The 21739-nt window shown below is 43.3% G+C and overlaps 1 protein-coding gene across 2 annotated transcripts in view; it reads right to left on the reverse strand.

Annotated features, from left to right (window-relative positions):
* LOC106611227 (proteasome activator complex subunit 4B) overlaps window positions 1–16757 on the reverse strand; it is an 89408-nt gene extending 72651 nt beyond the window's left edge. Inside the window, exons 1-4 of one of the 2 annotated variants that reach the window (XM_045724975.1) lie at window positions 16263–16757; window positions 1864–2004; window positions 1318–1434; window positions 261–317 (exon numbers count right to left, since the gene is read on the reverse strand). In XM_045724975.1, the coding sequence (XP_045580931.1) occupies window positions 261–317; window positions 1318–1434; window positions 1864–2004; window positions 16263–16459 (512 nt within the window). In that variant the 5' untranslated portion in view covers window positions 16460–16757. The remainder of the gene's footprint in view (window positions 1–260; window positions 318–1317; window positions 1435–1863; window positions 2005–16262) is intronic. The other variant, XM_014211221.2, reaches the window with a different exon arrangement.
* Between the last annotated feature and the right edge of the window lie 4982 nt (window positions 16758–21739).

Consider the following 21739-nt stretch of genomic DNA (forward strand, 5'->3'; position numbering starts at 1 on the left):
TTGACAAAGAATGGGTATGGGGGATATAGAGTCCAGTTAGATGCAGTGCGACAGTCTCCAATATGAGTGAAATGTTAACATTGCTTTTTGGTTTTAGGTTGATTTGTAGTTGATTTTATGTCAAACCAGCTGCGTGGGGGTGTCCAGTGTGCTTTTTGGTTTTCAACATGCAACATATACAAATAAAAACCAAAGAGTGCCTGAATAAAAGGATGAAATACATTTTATTTTTTATCACAAAAGAGAAGCGTTGTCCTTACCACCTCTGAAACAATTTTATCATTATGTGTTTAGAGGAAGCACGAGGCCGTAGAGAACTGAATGTGAGAGGAAACAAAGGCATAAAAACAGATTCAGATTCACACTATGAAAAGCCAATCCATTTCAATATCAAATTCTAACACCTTTTTTTGTACCGCAGTGTCATTGCACATTTTCTCTTTTTTTTTTTTCACTGCTCCTTCATTTATTTATTTTTACAAAAGGGAGCAAGTATCAATAAACCGGGGTAACTTGCTTCCCTTTGTGGGAGCCCATTGTTATGTGCTAGCAAGGCTTTGTTGTAACACAATGTTTCCATAGCACTATACAAGAGCACCTCGCACTGCTTGCTGGGAGAAAAGGGGTGGGAGGGGGGGTCCTCGGCTATATGCAACCAGGGGGTGTGTTGGTACAGATTTGACAACTTACATGAAATGACCCTAACCTACAAAAATGGGCAGGGATAACAATCTTCGCATGTAAATGCATCAGCATGCTTCCCAGCCAAAACAGTCTGGAAGAGTGTGTGCATATATTATCATAACATTGTGACATTTTTGTTAGTTTTGGACTTCGATAAGTTGTTTTTTCAAGCGAATGTCTTAAGGGAGTCCGCGAGCTACTCGTTTGGGTCGCCCGGCCAGCTTCGGCTAGCAGCCAGCCAAACTGAAGCATGCTGACGCCTTATGAAAGGATGCATCAAGGAGGGAGGCAAAGGGAAACTGAATGAACTGTGTGTTGAACTGTAATAGTCAGAACCGTGGCAGTACCAACAAATCTCCAACGGATTAACTGACACAAAGCCAGCTACATTTCACAATAAATTCATTTATACCACCACTAGAGATTCAGAAGTGAGCTCCGTAACAAACAAAGGTAGAAACGGGGCACCCACCACCTTCCTGCTTATAGAGGGAGGGCTCAAAATGGGAAGAACCTATATTGGTTGGGTTGGTTTCAATGTGTGAATATGTGGATTTCAAAAAATAAAATAAAAATAAAATAAAAAAGGCTGCATGTTTTTAACCGTTCTGGTAAAAGAGAAGAGGGGCGTACTTGGGGAACCAGTTGAGGCCCAGGTGTTCTGTCTTTGAGTAGAGGATCCTGTCATGCAGCTCGTACAGTGGTCTCCAAGGCAACTCCAGGTCCTCACGCGACAGCAACTCTGTTTTCCTGTTAGAAATAGATTAGGTGGGGTTAAAATATGTTAAAGACTTAATTGAAACCATCATGTCACCCTTGCCTCAAAAAGCTTCTCACACAATTATGTGGTCAGAGGGTTCAATTTATGGAGGGTATTTCAACTCTGAAACATGAGTGACACTCGAGCTTCTCACACAATTCGGAGGAAAACAATACACCCGCAAGAAGTACATGATCAAAGGCTTAGAGTGACATTATGTGACATTGATTGATGAGGTGGATGAAGCGTTGCATCATACTGGTCTCAAGATTGTTAATGGAGGTGTGTGTGTTGCTTACATTTCGAGGTTGATGAGTAGAAGGGCCAGTTATCATGCTGATCTCCAGCTTGTCAATGTGAGTGTGTTTGCATGCGTGACTGTGTGAGTGTATACATACGGACCATATGTGTGGTCTTACTTGAGGAGGTTGATGAGTAGCCGGGCTAGGCCTTGCATCATACTGATTTCCAGCTTGTCGATGGTGATCAGCTCGTACAGCAGCTTGATGAACAGCACATGGTCCTCCTTGCTGAACTTCCTGCCGTACAGCCGTATGTACCTACAAGAAAATAATCTTTAGGGTACAGCCACAGAAATGGATGAACACAAATCAGACAGGCCTCAACATTAACGATTGTCCTCTTGTCCAGGACAAGTAAAACATTTTTTTTTTTTTAAGTATCACAAGAATAAAGTTAAGCTGCCCGAATGGAAATGTAAAAAAATATTGAAATTTAAAGATGCTACCGTCTAAGGGTCACTTAGAAATGTCCTTGTTTTTTAAAGAAAAGCACATTTTTTGTCAATTAAAATAACATAAAATTGATCAGAAACAGTGTAGACATTGTTAATGTTGTAAATGACTATTGTAGCTGGAAACGGCTTTTAATGGAATACCTACATAGGCGTACAGAGGCCCGTTATCAGCAACCATCACTCCTGTGTTCCAATGGCACGTTGTGATAGCTAATCCAAGTTTATCATTTTAAAAAGGCTAATTGATCATTAGAAAACCCTTTTGCAATGATGTTAGCACAGCTGAAAAATGTTGCAAAAAGCAAAGAAAAAAAGAGCAGTGACAGCCATGGCTAGTGGAGGAGCTGAACAACTGGAAAAGCCTCCAGCTTCATTTAAGTCTCATGTATGGGAGCATGTTGGCTTCCCTGTCAAATATGATGATGGAAGAAGGGTGGTGGACAACACCATTACGGTGTGTAGGCATTGTGCCACAAGGAAGCCATATGATCATGGAAATACATGGAGCATGGACACACATTTAAAGTGTCATCACTCTGGTGTGTCAGTGACAGGAGCCAACTCAGCCAAGAGACAACTTCTCACCGCGGTATTTAAGCCCTTTGCTTCAGAATCAGACCGGGCTGAAGCCATCACCAAATCTATTGGGATGTTTATCGCTGCAGACATGAGGCCATACTCTGTTGTGGAAAACAAAGGGTTTAAAATATGGTGAAAGTGCTTGAGCCACGCTACGAAATCCCCTGCCGCACACACTTCACTATGAAGATCGTGCCAGATCTTTATGAACAGGAAATGATCAAAATTGTCAACGAATTATCCAAGGCATCCTCTGTTGCCCTCACCACAGACGGGTGGACCTCCAGGGCAACGGAAAGCTACGTGACTGTGACTGCTCACTACACCAGAGGAGTGGACCTCCAGGGCAACAGAAAGCTACGTGACTGTGACTGCTCACTACACCAGAGGAGTGGACCTCCAGGGCAACAGAAAGCTACGTGACTGTGACTGCTCACTACACCAGAGGAGTGGACCTCCAGGGCAACAGAAAGCTACGTGACTGTGACTGCTCACTACACCACAGAGGAGTGGACCTCCAGAGTAACAGAAAGCTACGTGACTGTGACTGCTCACTACACCAGAGGAGTGGACCTTCAGGGTAACAGAAAGCTACGTGACTGTGACTGCTCACTACACCAGAGGAGTGGACCTCCAGGGCAACAGAAAGCTACGTGACTGTGTGCACACCACAGAGGCGTAGTGCTACAGACACTCCCCCTCTATGAGAGTCACACAGGCACAAATCTGGCACAGGTACAGCTCGGAGCAGCAGCAGAGTGGAAGCTAGAGGCCCAATAGCAATATCCCAACCACCACAGATAATGTCAAGAACCAAGTAAATGCAGTGATAGAGGCTGGACTGGGGCCACAGATAGCTTGCTTTGCACATGTGATCAATTTAGCATCCCAAAGGGGAATCTCAGTGAACCAGATGGACCACCTCCTTGGTAGGATCAGGAAGGTGGTTTCTTCTTCCACCGAAGCACAACAGCCGCTCATGTGCTTAAGACCAAGCAAGAAATGTTACAGCTACCGACCCACAAGCTCATACACCATGTCACAACAAGATGGAACTCCACTTATGACATGCAGGAGCGCCATCTTGAGCAGCAGGCAGCTGTATACTCTGCACTAACAGACAAGACCCTGGAAAAAAAATAAAGACATTGTCACCTTGTCTGATGATGACATGAAAGTGGCAGAGGAGGTCCTACAGGTGCTCAAACCCCTCAAAACAGTTACAACCCTATTGAGCACTGAAACTGTACCGTCTGTGTCCATGATCCTACCTCTGAAAACAAGGATTCTACAATCCATGGCCCCAAGTGAGGAAGACAGCACCATCACTAGAGATGTCAAGGCTGCCATTAGAGAGGACCTGAACCCCAGATGCCCCCCTAATGTACAGGACTACCTTCATAAATATACTGCACTAGATCTAAGGTTCAAGTCCCTGTCTGTTCAAGTCCCTGTCTGTTCAAGTCCCTGTCTGTTCAAGTCCCTGTCTGTTCAAGTCCCTGTCCTACACCGGAGGACATACAGTGATCTCACCACTGAGATTGTGGCCACTGAAGAGGTGAAAAAAAAAGAGCGAATTACTTCAATAATAAATATACTGCAGACAAAGCTTAGTCTAAGCTATTGCTATTAGAATCATCCATCCACAATTATAGTTCTATGAAATATGAAAATAAATCATTAGTTAGTTTAATAGATTAAGTCATTTTTCCTGAGGGGTAAAGCCACAGAGCCGACAGGAGCAAATTCAGACGCATCTCCTCCACAAAATAATTTGGCCATGAAGGAGCTTGTCGGGGAGACCTTTACGAGCAAGGACACAGGCAAGACGTTTGCCAACACCATCAAAGAGGAGGTGGCATCCTACAAGGCAGCAAGCGGCGTTCCAGTGGATGGTGATCCACTGGCATGGTGGAAAAGCAATGAGTGTAAATACCCTCACATTGCCATGATGGCAAGATGCTACCTGGCTGTACTTGGCTGTGCCTGGCACTTCAGTTCCTAGCGAGAGGGTGTTCTCCACGGCAGGGGACATAGTGACTGCAAAGAGGTCTACCCTCTCCACAGACAATGTAGACATCCTCATTTTTTTGAAAAAGAATTTGAAGTTATAAGCTCAGGTCTGCTTTGCTTTTTTTTTTTTTTTTTTTATGTGGACACAGGCTACTTTTTCATTCACTAATTTTCAAAAGGAAGGTATCATGCCACATATTGCACTTTAATTTAACAATTGAGTATTTAAGATATTATTTAAACATTAAAAAGTTCCTTGCTTTAAGTGTTCTTTAACAAATAAATGGAACGCAAAGTTTTTTTGCTGATCTGAAAAAAGTATCTGATCCGTGACTCAAAACCATGAGTTTTGCCATCCGTTGCACACAATATCAAACAATTATTCAGATGAGAATAGGATCAGATGCCAGCATGTTCCGGGCTGCCTTTGAGGATAACATTGAAATATACACTGACAGAGTTCATCAGGAAGTGTATATGGGATGTTGTTCCCACTGTGACGATTAAAACCTATCCAAACCAAAAACAGTGGACAGATGGATTTAACCACAGCAAGGAGACTGGGAATATGATTGAATACAAACAGTCCAGTTATGCCCTCAGAAAGGCAATAAAACAGACAAAAGGTCAGTACAGAGACAGAGTCTCAATTCAACAGCTCAGACGCGAGACGTACAGTGCATTCGGAAAGTATTCAGACCCCTTGACTTTTTACACATTTTTGTTACGTTACAGCCTTATTCTGTAACGTAACAATCTCCATTACGACAAAACATGCTATAATTCTTTGCACACATAAAAATAAATGTTTAATTTACATAAGAATTCAGACCCTTTGCTATGACACTACAAGATGGTGATTACAAGATGGCACCGGAGAAGGCTGACGTGTCCAACCAATGATGTTTTTTTGTTAGTTTCTTTGCAACTTATTTTGTACATAATGTTGCCGCTACTGTCTCTTACAACCGAAAATAACTTCTGGACATCAGGACTGCGATTATTCACCACGGACTGGCAGAATCCTTTTTTTCCTTTAACGAGTCTGACGAGCCCGACATGAATGATATACTGCCCTCACAGGGAACAGGCCCAGATCCCCCTGATTTGCGTGAAGAGAAGGCAGAGAAAAAGGGGCCAAAGAACAGGCTGCCTTCTGAGAATTTGTAGGCACTAAGACAGCATTGATCGAGCTGTATTCCGCCATAAGCAAACAAGAAAACGCTCAGCCAGAGGCGGCGTTTCCAGTAGCCGGGGACTTTAACGAAGGGAAACTTAAATCCGTTTTACCAAATTTCTATCAGCATGTTAAATGTGCAACCAGAGGGGGAAAAAAACTGGACCACCTTCACTCCACACACAGAGATGCATACAAAGCTCTCCCTCGCCCTCCATTTGGCAAATCTGACCATAATTATATCCTCCTGATTCCTGCTTACAAGCAAAAATTAAAGCAGGAAGCAAAAGTGACTAGATCAATAAAAAAGTGGTCAGATAAAGCAGACGATAAGCTACAGGACTGTTTTGTTTGCACAGACTGGAATATGTTCCGGGATTCCTCCGATGGCATTGAGGAGTACACCACATCTGTCATTGGCTTCATCAATAAGTACATTGATGACGTTGTCACCACAGTGACTGTACGTGCATACCCCAACCAGAAGCCATGGATTACAGGCAAAAACTAGAGCTGCCGCTTTCAAGGAGCGGGACTCTAACCCAGAAGCTTATAAGAAATCCCGCTATGCCCTCAGACGAACCATCAAACAGGCAAAGCATCAATACAGGACTAAGATCGAATCGTACTACACCGGCTCTGACGCTCGGATGTGGCAGGGCTTGCAAACCATTACAGACAACAATGGGAAGCACAGCCGAGAGCTGCCCAGTGACACGAGCCTACCAGATGAGCAAAACTACTTCTACATCTGCTGGTAAAGGTGAAATAAAAAGTACTCCGAGTATGCGCTGACCAACTGGCAAGTGTCTTCACTGACATTTTCAACCTCACCCTGTCTGAGTGTATAATAAAAACATGTTTTAAGAAGACCACCATAGTGTTCTTGGGCACAGGGACTAAGGTAACCTGCTTAAATGACTACCGCCCTGTAGCACTCACGTCTGTAGCCATGAAATGCTTTGAAAGGCTGGTCATGGCTCACAACACCATTATCACAGAAATCCTAGACCCACTCCAATTTACATACCACCCCAACAGATCACGCAATCTCTATTGCACTCCACACGGCCCTTTCCCACCTGGACAAAACGAACACCTACGTGAGAATGCTATTCATTGACTATAGCTCAGCGTTCAACACCATATGCTCATCAATAAGCTAAGGACCCTGGGACTAAACACCTCCCTCTGCAACTGGATCCTGGACTTCCTGACGGGCCGCCCCCAGGTGGTAAGGGTAGGTAAGAACACATCCGCCACACTGATCCTCAACACAGGGGCCCCTCTGAGGTGCGTGCTCAGTCCCCTCCTGTACGCCCTGCTCACTCATGACTGCACGGCCAGGCACGACTCCAACACCATCATTAACTTTGCCGATGACAACAGTGCTAGGCCTGATCACCGACAACGAGATTGCCTATAGGAAGGAGGTCAGAGACCTGGCAGTGTGGTGCAAGGATAACAACCTCTCCCTCAAAATGATCAAGACAAAGGAGATGATTGTGGACTACAGGAAAAAGAGGACAGGCCCACTCATCGACGGGGCTGTAGTGGAGCAGGTCGAGAGTTTCAAGTTCCTTGGTGTCCACATCGCCAACAAACTAACATGGTCCAAGCACACCAAGACAGTCGTGAAGAGGGCACAACAAAACATATTCCTCCTCAGGAGACTGAAAAGATTTGGCATGGGTCCTCAAAAGGTTCTAAAGCTGCACCATCGAGCGCAACCTGACTGGTAGCATCACTGCCTGGTATGGCAACTGCTCGGCCTCCGACCGCAAGGCATTACAGACGGTATTGCAAACAGCCCAGTACATCCACTGGGGCCAAGCTTCCTGCCATCCAGGCCCTCTATACCAGGTGGTGTCAGAGGAAGGCCCTAAAAATTGTCAAATACTCCAACCACCCTAGTCAGACTGTTCTCTCTGCTATCGCACGCCAAGAGGTACCAGAGCACCAAGTCTAGGTCCAAGAGGCTTCTAAACAGCTTCTACCCCCAAACCATAAGACTCCTGAACATCTAATCAAAAGGCTACCCAAACTATTTGCATTGCCTGCCCCCCCCCTCCGCACTTTACACTGCTGCTACTCTGTTGTTATCATCTATGCAGTCACTTTAATAACAACCTACATGTACATATTACCTCAAATAACTAGTGCTCCCGCACATTGACTCTGTACCGTTAACCCCCTGTATATAGTGTCGCTATTGTTATTTCACTGCTGCTCCTTAATTACTTGTCTTTGTTATTTCTTATTCTTATCCATATTTTTAACTGAGTTATTGGTTAGGGTCTCATAAGTAAGCATTTCAATGTAAGGTCTACACCTGTAGTATTCGGCGCATGTGACCAATAACATTTGATTTGAGACTCGAAATTGAGCTCAGGCGCATCCTGTTTCCATTGATCATCATTGAGATGTTTCAAGAACTTCATTCTTGTCCACCTGTGGTAAATTCTATTGATTGGATATGATGTGTAAAAGGCACACACCTGTCTATATAACGTCCCACAGTTGACAGTGCATGTCAGAGCAAAAACCAAGCCATGAGGTCGAAGGAATTGTCCACAGAGCTCGGAGACAGGATTGTGTCGAGGCAGAGACCTGGGGAAGGGTACCAAAACATTTCTGCAGCATTGAAGGTCCCCAAGAACATAGTGGACTCAACACAATCCTGTCTCCCAAGAAGTTGAGAACAACCAAGACTCTTCATACAGCTGGCCGCACGGCCAAACTGAGCAATCAGGGGAGAAGGCCCCTGGTCAGGGAGGTGATCAAGAACCCTATGGTCACTCTGACAGAGCTCCAGAGTTCCTCCGTGGAGATGGGAGAACCTTCCAGAAGGACAAACATTTCTGCGGAACTCCACTAATCAGGCTTTTTGCTAGAGTGGCCAGACAAGCCACTCATTACTGAAAGGAACATTACAGCCTGCTTGGAATTTGCCAAAAGGCACCTAAAGGACTCTCAGATAATGAGAAACAACATTATCTGATCTGATGAAACCAAGATTGAATTCTTTGCCCTAAATGCCAAGCGTCACGTCTGGAGGAAACCTGGCACCACCGCTACAGTGAAGTGTGGTGGTGGAAGCATAACCATGCTGTGGGAAGTTTTTCCAGCAGCAGGTACTGGGAGACTAGTAAGGAACAAGGGAAAGATGAACGGAGCAAAGTACAGAGAAACCTGCCCCAGAGCGCTCAGGATCTCAGACTGGTGCAAATGTTCACCTTCCAACAGGACAACGACCCTAAGCACACAGCCAAGACAACACAGGAGTGGCTTCGGGACAAATCTCTGAAAATGTCCTTGAGTGGCCCAGCCAGACCCCAGACTTGAACCCGATCAAACATCTCTGGAGAGACCTGAAAATAGCAGTACAGCGACGCTCCTCATCCAGCCTGACAGAGCTTGAGAGGATTTGCAGAGAAGAATGGGAGAAAGTCCAACTACATGTGTGCCAAGTAGAGGTAGACCGATTATGATTTTTCAACGCCGATACAGATTATTGGAGGACCAGAAAAGGCCAACACCGATTAAAATCGGCCAATTTTTTTTAGCATGTACTTGTAATAATGCCAATTACAACACTGAATGAACACTTATTTTAACTTAATATAATACATCAATAAAATCAATTTTGCCTCAAATAAATAATGAAACGTGTTCAATTTGGTTTAAATAATGCAAAAACAAAAAAAGTGTTGGTGAAGAAAGTAAAAGTGCAATATATGCCATGTAAAAAAGCAAACTTAAGTTCCTTGCTCAGAACATATGAAAGCTGGTGGTTCCTTTTAACATGAGTTCAATATTCCCAGGTACGAAGTTTTAGGTTGTAGTTATTATAGGAATTATAGGACTATTTGTCTATACGACTTGTATTTCATATACCTTTGACTATTGGATGTTCTTATAGGCACTTTAGTATTGCCAGTGTAACAGTATAGCTTCCGTCCCTCTCCTCGCTCCTACCTGGGCTCGAACCAGGAACACATCGACAACAGCCACCCTCGAAGCAGTGTTACCCATGCAGAGCAAGGAGAACAACTTCTCCAAGTCTCAGAGCGAGTGACGTTTGAAACGCTATTAGCGCACACCCGGCTAACTAGCTAGCCATTTCACATTGGTTACACCAGCCTAATCTTGGGAGTTGATAGGCTTTAAGTCATAAACAGCGCAATGCTTGAAGCACAGCGAAGAGCTGCTGGCAAAACGCACAAAAGTGCTGTTTGAATGAATGCTTACGAGCCTGCTGCTGCCTACCACCGCTCAGTCAGACTGCTCTATCAAATCATAGACTTAATTATAATATAATAACACACAGAAATACAAGCCTCAGGTCATTAATATGGTCAAATCCAGAAACTATCATTTCGAAAACAAAACGTTTATTCTTTCAGTGAAATACGGAACCAATCCGTATTTTATCAAACGGGTGGCAACCCTCAGTCTAAATATTGCACAACCTTCAATGTTAGGTCATAATTATGTAAAATTCTGGCAAATTAATTACTGTCTTTGTTAGGAAGAAATGGTCTTCACACAGTTCGCAATGAGCCACGCGGCCCAAACTGCTACATATACCCCGACTCTGCTTGCACTGAACGCAAAAGAAGTGACAATTTCCCTAGTTAATATTGCCTGCAAACATGAATCTTTTAATTAAATATGCAGGTTTTAAAAGATATACAGATTTTAATTAAGGCATTGTTGTTTATGGTTAGGTACATTTGTGCAACAATTGTGCTTTTTTCGCGAATGTGCTTTTGTTAAATCACCCGTTTGACAAAGTGGGCTGTGATTTGATGATAAATAAACAGGCTAGAGGTCGACCGATTATGATTTTTCAACACCGATACCGATTATTGGAGGACCAAAAAAATGCTTTTTTAAAACTTTTTTTATTATGGGGCAGCTCCAGCAGGGCAGAAATTTGCTGAACAGACTTGTTTTATTTTACTCATTTTTTTTCAAATATTTCCAGGAAGATTCCACGGGCACTATCTGATGTGTGGAGACATTTCAATGCAGCTAATGTAGAAGGAAAAGCTGTGTACATTTGCAAATACTGTGCCAAATCATGTGAAGAATGCAACAAAGATGCAGAATCATCTGGCCAAGTGCATAAAGTTCCCTCAGCGCTCACAACAAGCAGCCTCTGACAAAAGTCCCTCTACTTCTATTCAAGGTGAAAATGATGAAGCAGACACCTTAATTGATAGCAACAGCTCATGGTCCTCCTGGAATCAGAAGTTTTGATGACTCAATGGAGGAATGTAGTCAGAGAAATGCTGATGAATGTCTTGCTCGAGCTGTGTATGCAACTGGTTCACATCTGATGCTCACTGGCAATGTGTATTGGAAGATATTTCTGAATGTTCTATCACCCAGCATACACCCTCCAACCAGACATGCTTTATCTACTCATTTTCTGGATGCAGAGTTCAAGTGAAGGTCAAGCAAATCATAGAGAAAGCAGACTGTACTGCAATCATACCTGATGGGTGGTTGAATTATTCCTTGCCCACGAACATTAACTACATCACCTCCACCACTCAACCAGTATTCTACAAGAGAACAGACACAAGGGACAACACACACACACACACGTCTCCAATATACGATCCCCACATTGAAACTGCCCAGCAACTCCTGTTGGGGTGGTGTTATCATCATGTTTGACAGTCTCCTGGAGGGGAAGGTGTCTCTCCAAGAAATGGCCATATCACAGTCTGCCGATACGGACAGCCCCATCAAGAGGATAACGTATTTTGTGAGAGTGGTAAGCAGCATGAAACCTGTAGCAGTAGCCATTGCATGGATTGAGGGAGACAATGCCATCCTGTCTGATGTTCAGACTCTGCTTGCAGATGTAAGAGAAGAAATCTGTACTGCCCTGCCCACTTCACTGTTGCTCCAAGCAGAGTAAACTCCAGTTCTGAAATACATCAAAAAGCGTGAAAACTTCTGCCTGAAGCCCATACACGCCGCAGTGTATGTGTTGGACCCCAAGTATGCTGGCAAGAGCATCCTGTCTGGTGCAGAGATCAACAAAGCCTATGGTGTCATCACTACCATGTCTCGCCACCTTGGCATGGATGAGGGACAGGTTCTTGGCAGTCTGGCAAAGTACACCTCCAAGGAAGGGCTTTGGGATGGAGATGCAATATGGCAGTCGTGCCAACATATCTCATCAGCCACCTGGTGGAAGGGACTTTGTGGATCTGAGGCTCTTTCCCCCATTGCCTCCATCATCCTCCAAATCCCACCAACATCAGCCGCCTCAGAGCGCAACTGGTCCTTGTTTGGGAACACACACACCAAAGCACGCAACAGGCTGACCAATACAAGGGTTGAAAAATTGGTGACCATCTGGGCAAATTTGAAGCTTTTTGAGCCTGACAACGAGCCATCCTCAACAACATTTGAAAGTGACAGAGAATATGATGAGGCCTCAGAGTCGGATGTTAAAGAGGTGGACATTGAGTAAGTCCAGAGAGAAGACATGGAAGCGTGAGAAGAGGACAACCAAAACTCTAGTTTCCAGACTATTATTTTACAGATGTATGTTGAAAACTGTTTTTTTGGGAGATGCGATGGATCATTGGGAATCATTCAATATCCCTTTCTTTTGTTGTTCAGTGAAATCATCCCACGTGAAGAGTCAACTCATTTAAAGTTCAATTCGTAACTAAATTGTTATTTTTATTGGAAGGATTTAATTTGTAATTATCTCTACTTATGATAAGGCAAAAAGGTTTGTTTCTGTCTCTATATGAAATAGTAAATATATCCAATGCAAAAATCTACATTTAAATGGTATTAATATTAATGTGCATATATTGCCATTAATTCCCATGGAAAGTTTCCAACGCTGAATATTCCCCAAAATGTGCAACCCTAACAGTGCCACGTTAAAAGTCACTGAGCTCTTCAGTAAGGCCATTCATCTGACAATGTTTGTCTATGGAGATTGCATGGCTGTGTGGTTTTATACACCTGTCAGCAACAGGTGTGGCTGAAATAGCCGAAACCACTAATTTGAATGGCTGTCCACATACTTGTATATAGTGAATGACAATCTGGATACCACCAAAGCCCAGTGCTTAGGGCCAAGCAACAACAGTACATAAATAGGCCTGCTATGCCTGCATTGAATGCTTCTTGTTCTTGCCAAGGAGCCAAAATACTTGTGTAGCACCAGAATCTAGATCAACTGTTGAGAGCAGTGACTCGGTCATGGCATTAGGATTACGTCCAGGCTCTGTTGGCATGTTTTCTGAGTCCCAAAAGGCACCCTATTCCCTCAGTAGGTCACTCCTTTGGACGAGGGCCCATAGGGAATAGGGTGCCATTTGGGACACAGTTACGACACAGCTTAAGGTGAAAGAGCCTAATGAGCCTAGTAGCTAGTACAACCAAATAAAACATGGCAAACAAACAGACAGAGAGTAACCTGATATAACAACATTGGCAAGGTGTGAAAACACTGTCTACGTGTAACTATTCCTATAAAGCGGTACACAGTCTATATGTTTGGAACAGAACTCTTCTGACTTTGTGAGGAGCTCTGAAGAGTGCCTTGAATTCAGAACTTCTGAAACAGGCTCACAGATAACTGTGCTTCCATCTTCTGTAGCCTGACAGTTTATAAAGTATAGTTTGCTCTTTCCTGAAGGTCTGCGTACAACAGGGATGTGGTACAATTAATATACAGTCAATCATTGTATCAACCTTCTGTAAGGCCTTAATTATTATGGTGCTGTATCATGTTTACATTCTTAATTACAGTCAGCTATAGAATGGGATCACCGGTGTGTCACCAATCCCACACGTGGTCACACTCAAGCAACACCAAAAGCGTTGGAAAACGGCACGTCACGTTGTGGAAGCATTTACCTGGGACAGCACATCATATGAAGCAACACTGGCAGTGATTAGGCCATATGAGAATGTAAATAGTGCATGTTGAAGCAGACGGAGTACTTGTGTTGTGTAGTTATGAGCAGTAGCTTTACTAAACAAAAATTAACACAATATGCAACAATTTAAAAAAATTGACTGAGTTACAGATCAGAAGGAAATCAGTGAATTAACATAAATTCACTAGGCACTCATCTATGGACTTTACATGACTGGGAATACAGATATGCAGTTGTTGATCACAGATACCTTAAAGGTAGGGTTATGGATCAGAAAACCAGTCAGTATCTGGTGTAACCACCATTTTCCTCATGCACCGCAACACATCTCCTTCGCACACAGTTGATCAGGCTTTTGATTGTGGCGCGTTGTCCCACTCTTCTTCAATGGCTGTGTGGAGTTGCTAGATATTGGCGGGAACTGGAACACACTGTCGATCCAGAGCATCAAACATGCTCAATGGGTGGCATGTCTGGTGAGTACACTGGCCATGGAAGACATGGGACATTTTCAGCTTCCAGGAATTGTGTACAGTTCCTTGCAACACGGGCCTGTGCATTATCATTATCATCGTGATGGTGGCAGATTAATGGCACAACAGTGGGCCTCAGGATCTCATCACACTATCGCTGTGTATTCAAAGTGCCATCGATAAAATGCAATTGTGTTCATTGTCCGTAGCTTTCGCCTGCCCATACCATAACTCCACCACCACGGGACACTCCGTTCACATCAGCAAACCGCTTGCCCACACAATGCCATACGTAGTCTGTGGTCGTAAGGCCATTTGAACATACTGCCAAATTCTCAAAAATGACGTTGAATTAGCTTATGGTATAGAAATTCACATTCATTTCTCTGGCAACAGCTCTGGTGGGCATTCCTGCAGTCAGCATGCCAATTGCACACTCCCTCAAATATTGAGACATCTGTGGCATTGTGCGACCAGACTACCCATTTTAGAGTGGCCTTTTGTCCTCAGTACATGCTGCACATGTGTAATGATCATGCTGTTTAATTAGCTTCTTGATATGCCACATCTGTCAGGTGGATGGATTATCTTGGCAAAGGAGAAATGCTCACTAAGAGGGATGTAAACAAATATGTGTTTGTGTGTCTGGGATCTTTTATTTCAGCTCATGAAACATGGGACCAACACATTACATGTTGTGTTTATATTTTTGTTCAGTGTAGTTTATTGCCATGTGACAGTAAAACTTAACTCCCTTCTGGAAAATAATATTGTTGTTATTTATTTGGGAATATGAAGTAATGTTTGCCTTAAGATTCTCACAATGTTGTCTATCTACTCAGCTAGCTAAATCATGGGACTAATGTAAAACCCTCAACACAGAAGTCTTTGAAAGTGAACACAACAGACTTTCACAAGTCTTGATTCCTCCCTAAGGGCAAACAATTCCCGTGAGATGGTACCAACCACACCGTCACAGTGACTAAGCAATGGCTGGCTAACTTAGCTAGCTAAGTAAAGGTATGATTAGGTAAAAGGGACAATAGGTTACATGTCAGTAACATGTCTCAATCAGCTAGCAAGCTGGATAGATAGGTTCGCAGGGAAACGGATGTTAGAAAGATATAGTTGGTAGTAGAACCAACTAACGTTCGGCCTATAGAGTTAAGCATGCTTACAAACAAGATGCAACTAAGGTTAAAGGGCTTGCCCGTTATGTAGCTAGTGTTTCCCTAGCCACTAGCTGAGTTAGCTAACATTAACCAACTAGCGTGCTTAGTCTGTCTTAATGACACAGCAATTGATAGTTTGCGCGGCGTTACTATCCGTGTCCATGGTTAACGTTACTCATATCGTGATTTAAGACAGCCATTTCGCTTGCAATCTGTCTTGAAATGTTAAAGTTGAGTAGCTGGCTACTGTTCTGGCTGGCTAATGTTGGCTAAAGTTAACGAAGTTAGCTAGCCAACTACCTCGGGGTTTCTTGCCTGGCTAACCTTAATCCTGGGAGCAAAATCCACAAGGCCGAGTCAGTGACAGTGATGCATTCACTGATCTCAAAATACACCGGTCAAATTGCGATTGTTAGCAAGCTACTACCGGTACCGTTAGCCCACTTTCCAACGGAAATCTAACTTTAGCTAGCCTAGCATCCACTGGCTAGCCGACAAAACCAAATATATGTATAACTTACTGTCTGTGACTAAACTCCACCATTTGCGATGGAGTTGAGTCGGCTAGCTTCTAACTACATCGGTAAATAAAGTTATTTGGCCAAGCAAATGTAGTTCGTTACTTGTTAGCCACGTTACTATCTGAAGCTAGTTTTCAGGGCAGGTGAATGGCAACCAGCTAGCTAGAAAGTCAGACACTTGGGTAAATTCACACTTACGTGGAAAGTTTCCTTGTCCAAAACAAGACACCCGGCCATATCTCTCGAAGCTGGACAGCCCGTCCCAAGTTCCCTTTGATTTGACCTAAAATGTCATTGGACTCGTCGTCTAATATATCCGCATATGGCAGAAGTTTGTTGTAGACGATGTCTTTTTGAGAGACAAATCCTAATGTCCCAGACACGTCTTTTTTCATATTACAATTTCCCAAAATGTCTTTGTTATCTTCTTTGCTTGTCAAGTCAGCGCGAAGTAGCTAGTTTGTATCCTTCTATAGCTAGCTACAACAAGTTAATGTTTCCTTTGTAACATCCTAGCTAGCTATATATCACAATTTTGCAGTGATATGACTATATCCGATTCAGTTGAAGATGGTTTTTTGAAAGTGCATTGGCACTTGAAATGTATTTCTTCTTAGCCAACTACCGAAGCTAAATTCATCTGACTTTTCACGCTAACCGCTCCTCCCCGACCCCTACAGTCATTTCCGCAAGTCAAAAAACTACTTCTTCGGCGGATAGCATTCAATTTAAGGAGCGTACACCGCCACCTACTGTAATGGAGGCCATTCACTGCAAACCTAAATTAAATTATTTGTGATATACAGCCAGGGAAAAAAAATATTTGGTCCCCCTGCTGATTTTGTACGTTTGCCCACTGACAAAGAAATTACCAGTCTATAATTTTAATGGTAGGTTTATTTGAACAGTGAGAGACAGAATAACAACAAAAATCCAGAAAAACACATGTCAAAAATGTTATAAAATGATTAGCATTTTAATAAGTATTTGACCCCTCTGCAAAACATGACTTAGTACTTGGGGGGCAAAACCCTTGTTGGCAATCAGAGGTCAGATGTTTCTTGTAGTTGGCCACCAGGTTGCACACATCTCAGGAGGGATTTTGTCCCACTCCTCTTTGCAGATCTTCTCCAAGTCATTAAGGTTTCGAGGCTGACGTTTGGCAACTCGAACCTTCAGCTCCCTCCACGCCCCTCCACGACCCATTTTCAATGCCCTGGCTGAGGGAAAGAGGTTCTCACCCAAGATTTGACGGTACATGGCTCCGTCCATCGTCCCTTTGATGTGGTGAAGTTGTCCTGTCCCCTTAGCAGAAAAACACCCCCAAAGCATAATGTTCTGTGGACAGGTGTCTTTTATACAGGTAACAAACTGAGATTAGGAGCACTCCCTTTAAGAGTGTGCTCCTAATTTCAGCTCGTTACCTGTATAAAAGACACCTGGGAGCAAGAAATCTTTCTGATTGAGAGGGGGTCAAATACTTATTTCCCCTCATTAAAATGCAAATCAATTTATAACATTTGACATGCGTTTTTCTGGATTTTTTTGTTGTTGTTATTCTGTCTCTCACTGTTCAAAAAACCTACCATTAAAATTATAGGCTGATCATTTCTTTGTCAGTGGGCAAACGTACAAAATCAGCAGGGGATCAAAGGTGCCTTTCACATAACACCTTTCTCTAGCCCCACAACTAACTTCCTCCCCCGAAACTACACATTCCTTCATTTCAAGCCCTCCTGCACACTTCCCACATTTAGGCTTCACCCTCCTACATACTGCTGCCCATAAACTTGACACCAAATTTAGGAACAAACACTCCCACAGGGTAACTTACACTTCTTACCATGACCTTATCTGGCAAAGACTACATCAAAACAGACAACGTCTTCTCCATTTCCCCATGCTCGCCACCGGATCTGCGTTGAACTAAACGGCAAGTATCAGACACGGGGAGTCTTCATTTTCAACTGATCTTCAGCATTTAATACCAAGCCTGTTATCACTCCTTTCAACAGTGCCCTGCTCCAGAGAGCGAAGCAAGTCACATTTCTTCTACCTAATCGCGTGATCCGGAGCGCCCACTTCCTCTGGGCTGAAGAAACAAAACCACCACTAGTCCACTCCTAGTTACTGTCACCAACTCAACCTCTTCTCCACCCAACCTACCACCACAACATATGAGATCTCAAACCAGTGTGCCTTTCACCTAATACCATACCCTATTCAAAGGCACTGAAAAATGTCTTGCTCATTCACCCTCTGAATTGCATACATACACAACCCATGTCTTTAAGGTTGGCGGATCACATCCAACTTTTAGGTGCATACACCGCCAACTACTTTCTGGAGCGTGAGGCCAGTCACAGCCTACCTACATGAAATGCTCTTCATTAGACCCGTTCTTCTAAGAAAGTTAAATATAGCCCTAGACACCACCTACACTCCAGTATAAAAACCCAATACCACTACTTTGACCCTATCTGCACCATGCCAATGGCCTGGGAGGACAGGACACCACCCCGCAACACACCCTGTAATTCTTCTGAAGTCAAATCTCATATACATCGCTGCAACTGCTACCACATCCATTTTCTGTGATTTACATTGCATTGCTCAGTACAGTTGATAACCATTGATATGAACGCTAAGAAGCCAACCTTACTGAACCATAAATCTCTCATTGGCCCTCTGTTCTGGTACAAATCTACTACTCACTGGAATCCTCTCAGGATTCCTCACCCATCCTCCATTTCTAAACTGCCTCAGCATACAACACCTTCTGCACTACTCTGACCACTTCAAGCTGCCTCTCTTGCACCAGACACTTTCAAATGCCCTCCTGCACACTTCCATTATCTTGGAATCTCCCTCCTACAAGCTGCTGCAGCATGACCATCAATGTTGCACCTGAAACAATGCAGTGTATTCAGTACAAAAACTAAACAGTATAACTGATATAGCCTAACATGACTTTAGGTTGAGACAGACTCAAAACGACTGACGCTTCCCACCAGGTCTGCGATGCACCAACGGAAATCACTCCTTTCAATGGTGCCCTGCGCCTAAGAGCAAAGCAAGAAACAGATCTTGACCCAAGTTGCGTGACACAGAACACCTCTTCCCTCTTATCAGAAGAGACAAACAAATATCACAAGTCCACTACAGGTTACCCTGAAACCACAACTGAATCCACCAAAAGGCAAGGGCCCACTTTCAAGGCTTAAACATCCTTCTTTAACCTGTCTCCTCCCCTTCATCTATGCTGACTGAAGTGTATATAACAGATGACATCAATAAGGGATCATAGCTTTCACCTGGATTCACCTGGTTAGTTTGGTACACTCAGTGTATATGGAAGTAGTTTAGTGCCCCAAGAAATTGGTTAAATATGTGTAAATGATCATTAGTATGACCATCTTAAAACAATTCCATATGTTAGCTTAGTAGAACATCCCATGCTTACACTGTGAGGCAGGGGTGTCAAACTCATTCCATGGAGGGCCTAGCATCTGCAGGTTTTTGTTTAAGACCTAGACAACCAGGTGAGTGGGATTCTTTACTAATTAGTGACCTTAATTCATCACTCAAGTACAAGGTAGGAGCGAAACCCCGCAGACACTCAGCCCTCCGTGGAATGAGTTTGACACGCGCTTTGGGGGGGTTGTAGTCAACTGGGTGGGACTTCCAACTTCATTGGTTGATCCCTCCTGGTGACCCTGTTAGAGTCATGTCCAACCGGGTCATCAGGAAGGATCAGCCAATCGTGAAGAAGAAAATTGATTACTTCAAAATAGAGAATTCCTCAAATGGTGCTGCCCATGCTGTCACAGACTCTATAATGGCACAGATACAAAGATTAGTCCTCTATCTCTTTGAATGCAACACACTTTGAAAGGCGGTGACCAGGGGCGGACTGAGACTAAAAATCGGCCCTGGTATTTCTAACATACCGGCCCATTTTATTCCGCTGTCCCATTTTTCTTCCCCTCGAGGCCCCCACACCAGACCACATGTTTTCCTTGAGGCCCCCTAATTATTAGCCAGAAAATTCTAATTTTGTGCAACAACAAAAAAAAGTAAGACAGGCCCACTAGGCAAAAAATTAACCAGCCCATCTGGCATTTCAGTCTACCCCTGGCGGTGACCAACAAAGTGATCTGCTGGAACATGCCCGACAACACACTCGTTTCAAGGCAATTTGATACAAAGTGATTTCTGTAGCAGGTTCAGAGAGCATTTTCGCTAACCCTAACCCTTTTCCTAACCTTAAGATCAGTTTCCTAACCTGCTACGTGAATTATCCTAATCTGCTGTGTAAGATCTCCTAACCAGCTATGAAAATGTCACTTCGGTATCCAAGTGCCATGAAAATAGTTTTTCCCCAAAATTGATGTCAAACTCCCATGAGTTTTTCAAACTGTCTGCCCAAAGTTGGTTGGGAGAGTGTTAGGATCAGTGATTAGAGTACATTTGTTTTACTTTTTTATTTTTTATTTGTTGATGTGAATGCCATAGTTGTACATTTGCAGTGATTTCCAGAAAAAGTAGTCTACTGAGTAGCTCTTCAATACAACACCGGTGGTCATTCCTTTCGCATGTGCTTGTCATCATGCTTCCCAAGCAAGGGCAGTACGGTTGGGTGTTCAAGCAGTAAGGCTAACGAAGCCGACTGTAGTCGAAAGTTGGCGAGTGAAGTCAGTCGAAAGACATACAATTTGGTTGTTTTCCAACAGAAAGGCTCAGATCAACATGGCAGTGTTAACATAGATGCTGATGTTTATAAAAGTTTTCAAAAATTAATGTCAAAATAAACTTGTCCATACCCTCATTACACACTCACAAACTAAAAAAATAACGTGTACAATTCAATGGTTAGAGAGGTCTCACATATTACTTTTATTTGTATCCCCCGTAAATAATTCTGTGCTATTTACCAGATTGTAACCATTTATACGATCAGCACACATGCATTTTATCGTTTTCTGACTAATCGAGAGGCAATGCTGGAGCCGTGTGATAAGGTAAGCAGTGTTTGTTAGCTGCTAACAAGCTATTTTGGTTAGGTCAAAGATCTGTAGTTAGCTAGGTGCTTATGAAAATTAGCTAGATAACCACCGACTGTAGTTACGTGCACAACACACATCACCTTCCTTACAAGTAAAAAGTAAACCAGCATAGGCTAGTATAATGACTGTTTTGACCTTTTTATTGAAATGTTTTTAGTGAGCTAGCCAGCTAGTTAACATTAGCTCATGGTTTGTGTAGTCATACTTTTTCACATGGGATCATGCTAACTAGCATTAGCCCACCTGGGAAGGGATAGTATGCTAGCTAGTTAATGTTAACTCACCGTTCGTGTAGTCAGACTTGTTAGCTAATGTTAGGCCGGCACCATGGCAAGGATAATTGGTTAGTTAACATGTCACCACTTCGAAAAGTCTGACTACATGAACGGTGAGCTAACTAGCTACCTAGCTAAATATCACCTGGTGGGCTAGCTAGGTAGGCACCTTGGTTGGCTAGTTAGCTCACAAATGACTTGTGGGCTCTAGCCCAAGGCTAGTACTTTTCAGACTGCTAGTAGACAATGTGCCAAACTAGCCTGACACAGCAGTGATATTTTGCCTTTACAAACATCACATGCCACAGATTTAGGACCTGAATGCTACCTGGGC

The sequence above is a fragment of the Salmo salar genome, chromosome ssa01, assembly GCF_905237065.1.
Source record: "Salmo salar chromosome ssa01, Ssal_v3.1, whole genome shotgun sequence".
NCBI classification, from domain to species: domain Eukaryota; kingdom Metazoa; phylum Chordata; class Actinopteri; order Salmoniformes; family Salmonidae; genus Salmo; species Salmo salar.